The sequence below is a fragment of the Penaeus chinensis genome, chromosome 33 (genome assembly GCF_019202785.1).
Source record: "Penaeus chinensis breed Huanghai No. 1 chromosome 33, ASM1920278v2, whole genome shotgun sequence".
Lineage (NCBI taxonomy): Eukaryota > Metazoa > Arthropoda > Malacostraca > Decapoda > Penaeidae > Penaeus > Penaeus chinensis.
In genome coordinates this window covers 21,444,794-21,449,793 of record NC_061851.1, presented here as the reverse complement: position 1 = coordinate 21,449,793, position 5,000 = coordinate 21,444,794, and the positions used below count along the sequence as shown (strand labels likewise).

Below are 5,000 nucleotides of genomic sequence, written 5' to 3'. Positions count from 1 at the left end.
GGAGCGAGGTAAGATACATATCGCCCAGACAACATTAGTTGGTTTAGGGAGCTGTCGATGCATCCTCACGCATTCGCTTGTGGGGGAGGTCGACGGACGTGATGGAGGAAGGGGGGGAGCCACAGAGGGGTGTGGTGGAGAAAACTCGGAGAAGGGAGCGGGAGAAATAGGAAGAAAGAGAGAAATGGGCGGTGGGAATACCTTAAGAGGAAGACGAAAATATAGAAAAACAAAAAGAGAAACAAAAAACGCTATAGGAAAAGTAAAATATGAGCAAAAAGTAATGAAGAAAATTAAAAAAAGAGCAGAAGAGCGAGCCACCCACCTGAATCAATATCGAGGGCCTCATCCCTGACCTCGTCCTCGTGGTCGGAGGAGATGGAGCGCAGGAGGTTGGGCATCTCGTCCTCGTCCGACTCGACGCTGTCACTCCGCTGCACGGGTCGTCCTCGAGCCTTTTTCCTGGAGGGAGAAAAGAAAAGAACATGTTAGTGGACTGTTTTCTTTAAATTTATTTCATTAAAAAAAAAATGTTCAAGATGATGCTATTTTAAAAGAATGCTAATAAAGTTTTTGAAGTACGATACACAAAAAATAGAGCTGTTGAAAATCAAAGTTTATCGAAAAAAAAGAAGAGAAAGACGGATGAAAGCAAAAAATATAAGAACTGAGAGAACGCCGACGAAATCCGAATCAAAACAACCCTCAGCCGGAAAGAAGTGCCGGTTGAACCCAACGTAAGAAAAGGTCAAAGTTTAAGGGGAAAACGAGAGACAGAAAAGAAAGGAGGAACGTCTAGTCATGAAAGAAAACGCAAAAACGCACAAAAAAGGAACAAAAAAGCTAAAAAGAAAAAGGTACCGAGCATTAGTCGCGTAAGAGAGGAGCTGGGGCTTTCGTAAGCCCAAAGGTCAAGGATGAGAGGCCGCCGAGTAGGGCCGGTGGGGGGAAATTTTGTGTATCCTGCGAAGGCGACGAGTTCACTTTCCCCCTTTTGCCCCTCAAAAAAGAAAAAGAAAAAGAAAAAAAGAAAGGAAGAAAAAAAATCCTTCATTATCGCGATGTAGTTCCCTCCAGCCACCTTCCGAGCGAGGCGCCGAGGACGAAGCGAACCTGGCGGAGCGCTTGCGGCGGCCGGCTTTTGCAACTTTTTTTATGCCGAGACACGATCGGCGGGCTGAGGGGCGGATGGATTGAATCGGACATGGCCTCCGCCATTCCTTCTCTTCTTAATTTCTCTAGAGGCGTGTCAATATGCGTGAAGAGAGGGAAGCTCTCGTTCGTTCGGCTGACGACATTCTAATAGAATGAGTATCGATCCCATTACAGCTCCTATAACAAACTCGTATAGCCTAACCATGGTGGCCTAAGCAGTATCGAATAGCCTATAGAATGGTTGAGCTTGTGGGACGATGAACATTAAATAAAGTTATACGTAAAAAAATAAAAAAACGTTCAAGTGGGATTACAACATCCAAAAAATAAATCCTCAGCGACTTCATCTCCCTCGAAGTTTGCTCACATCAAGTAATTCCGCGCACTGCCCTCCCCCCTCGTCTTCCTGTCTGTATTCCCATCTTCTATTCCCTCTCCCCTTCCTCTTACTCCTCCTCTTCTCCCACGTCGTCTGTCCCTTTCCTTCGCTTTTCCGATCGGATTTGGGGATTGCAGCAGAGAAAAGTGATCACCCTCACCCCCTCCTGGTCTTAAACTAAGCTACCTCCCTCCGGTTTCTCTTTCGCCTTAGGTTTCTCATTCTTATTCCTATTCTTTTCTTATTCTCATTCTCTCTCTTTCTCCTCCTCCTCCTCCTCCCCATATCCTCAAGGACCCGAAGGACAAGAGGGATTGAGCCAGAAAGGGATTCAGAGAGCTAGGAGGGAGAAAGGGGGTGGGGTTGATTGGAGGAAGGGGGAGAGTGTTGCAGGGAGGGAGGGAGAGAGGGAGGCAGAAAGGGAGGGAGGGAGGGAGGGAGGGAGGGAGGGAGGGAGAGAGGAGGGAGAGAGGAGGGAGGGAGAGGGAGGAGAGAGGGAGGGAGAGTAAGGGAGGGAGGAGGGAGGGAGGGAGAGAGGGAGGGAGAGAGGGAGGGAGGGAGGGAGGGAGAGAGGAGGGAGAGAGGAAGGGAGAGAGGAAGGGAGAGAGGGAGGGAGGGAGGGAGGGAGGAAGGGAGGGAGAGAGGGAGAGAGGGAGAGAGGGGAGAGAGGGAGGGAGGGAGGGAGGGAGAGACGGAGGGAGGGAGGGAGAGAGGGAGGGAGGGAGGAAGGGAGAGAGGGAAGGAGGGAGGGAGGAGGGAGGGAGAGAGGGAGGGAGGGAGGGAGGGAGGGAGAGAGGGAGGGAGAGAGGGAGGGAGGGAGGGAGGGAGGGAGAGAGGGAGGGAGGAGAGGAGGGAGAGAGGAAGGGAGGAGAGGGAGGGAGGGAGGGAGGGAGGGAGGGAGGGAGGGAGGGAGGGAGGGAGAGAGGGAGAGAGGGAGGGAGGGAGGAGGGAAGGAGGGAGAGAGGGAGGGAGGAAAGGAGGGAGAGATGGATGGATGGAGGGAGCTGAAGGAGGGAGAGAGAGAAAAAAAAGACGTGAGGAGAAGACTCAGCTTTCCAGAGAGGGAGGGAGGGAGGGAGGGAGAGGGAGGGAGAGAGGAGGGAGAGGGAGGAGAGGAGGGAGAGAGGGAGGGAGGGAGGGAGGGAGGGAGGGAGGGAGGGAGGGAGGGAGGGAGGGAGGGAGGAGAGGGAGGGAGAGGGGAAGGGAGAGAGGAAGGGAGAGAGGAAGGGAGAGAGGGAGGGAGGGAGGGAGGGAGGGAGGGAGGGAGGGAGGGAGGGAGGAGGAGGGAGAGAGGGAGAGAGGGAGAGAGGGAGGGAGGGAGGGAGGGAAGGAGGGAGAGAGGGAGGGAGGAAAGGAGGGAGAGATGGATGGATGGAGGGAGCTGAGGGAGGGAGAGAGAGAAAAAAAAGACGTGAGGAGAAGACTCAGCTTTCCCATGCGTAGTCTTCATCTAAGTTACTTTGGAACTGTATTTTATTTGTAACGATGACTGTCCATACAGATAAAAAAACCTGCTTTTCAAAAATAATTACGAGAATTGAAGACTTCAGTATAGCCACTGTCATTATTACTATAAAGAGCCCAAGACTTCCCAGACCACACAACTTTACCTGAAGTTCAAGTTGGTTTTCCTTGGTTCCCGAAATGCCATGCGGCGCCTCACACCCAGGGATCCTTTCGCTTCTACCGAGGCCCCGGGGGACAAGGACGCTTCTGGGGACTCCGGCTGATCGTCCTCTTCTCCCTGTTCCTCATTTTCCTGTTCTCTTATAATGGCTATGATGTCGTCCGTGCTTTCGGATCTCGGGAAGAAAGTTTCGATGCTGGAATCCGAATCGTATTCGACATATTCGTCTTCGTCGTCATCGAAAGCGCTAGTCTTAGATCCTCTTCTTACTTCGAGGGTCATCAGGCCAGCTGCCTGGCATCCAGCCTCTGGTGCCGCCTCTGCCTCGTCCTGCTCGCCGCCGCCTCCCCCTGCCTCGGCAGCCATCGAGGCGCCTGTCGCTTCCCCGAGGTTTATCCCTGTCGCCTGACATCCTTCGAGGGAAGCCTCCCCACCCTCATGCTCCCCTCCGCTGTCTGCATGCGCCCCTTGGCCATCGCTCGTCCCGAGGATGCTCTTCGCAGTGACAGCCGCGTGGCTCTTCTCTTCGTCCTCGTCTGCGCCGGCAAACCTGAGCGCGTGCATGAAGTCTCTCACGGCGCACGTCTCGTCCCGTGGCTCAGTCGCCATTGTCCCTACTAGTTCCTGTTAAGCTCTGTTTGGGAAATGCGACAGAATGGGATCACTTATACCGTCGAATTTCACGTTGACGCACACATATAGTTCAAATACGAGACGGAAACCCGTGTATGCCTACAGTGTGGAAGACGAGGGACAGCGGTGTCAAGATATTTTCTCCCTGACATTGGCGTCTTTAAAAGTTGTGAAAAGTATCAATAATTTTTCAGAGTTCTGTTATAACTTCTTACCACTCAAAGACAGCTCCCTCCAATTTTGTGTAGGCCTACCTCTACTTTTAGAACAGTAGGCAACGTGAATAGCACAACCGCAAGACATCTCTCCTCTCCCTTTTGCTTTTGCTTTGTAAAGTACATCTTGTAACGCCATCTCACGAGTTGGTCAACACCGGAGACGGATTTAGCTATTTCTCCGACAAAAAGGTGTTGCACATACGTCGCGTGTGTTGAGTGCTGGGCGCGGTCATGCACACACACATACGCACACACAAACTCATTAAATAACTAGGCGGAAGAACTGAACGTTCCCTTCGAAATGTCACGCGGCGCCAAATCACGGCCCGCTCTCTGCCGCGCACTGGCACGCGTTTTATTCCCTTCAATCACGCTTAACGACCGACCAATAACGCGACCCAACTCGGCGCCCTCTCCGCCCGCGCACCCTTTACTGAGTACTGCTGTCAGCGGCTGCTTATTTGCTTGTGTTATCAACGTCCTTTTGTCTCGAGGCGTCATTCTCACCGTGAGAGAGGGCTAAGCCAGGGAAGGATATCCTAGAAGTGGGTCGGCTCACATGCCTCCTACGTAATCGCACTGTATGACGTCACGAGGTGTCGCAGGCGTGTTCTGGGAAGCGGCGAGAACACGCCTGTTGTCGCAGTAAGGGCCCATTAAGAAGACGTCCCTAGCATTCATGGGACACTTACACATAACCACGCACTCACCTATACACAAAAAGTGACACACTTTTAAACATACTCACACTCAAACGCTTACACACACGCAAGTACAAACACAAATACTCATAAACCAACACGATGAATCACCTGCCCTAAATTACCCATCTCGAATGCCATATTTGCCCGAAGAAGTGCAGTAATAGATACACAGTCGCCCACAGGAGAGGTTGCAGACCAGCCGGATAACGGAAGAGTGTCCTGATAGGAAGGCAATTACGACGAAGGCTGCGGACAGAGGGCGTTCTCAGCATCCGGGTATCGAT

The 5,000-nt window shown here is 52.2% G+C and overlaps 1 protein-coding gene across 3 annotated transcripts in view; it reads right to left on the bottom strand.

Moving 5' to 3' along the window:
• LOC125042932 (active breakpoint cluster region-related protein-like) overlaps positions 1-5,000 on the bottom strand; it is a 155,215-nt gene that overhangs the window by 139,489 nt on the left and 10,726 nt on the right. For 2 of the 3 annotated variants that reach the window (XM_047638724.1, XM_047638725.1), the window contains exon 2: positions 326-462. In XM_047638724.1, the coding sequence (XP_047494680.1) occupies positions 326-462 (137 nt within the window). Of the gene's footprint in view, positions 1-325; positions 463-3,144; positions 4,407-5,000 lie in introns of those variants that run through there. The other variant, XM_047638726.1, reaches the window with a different exon arrangement.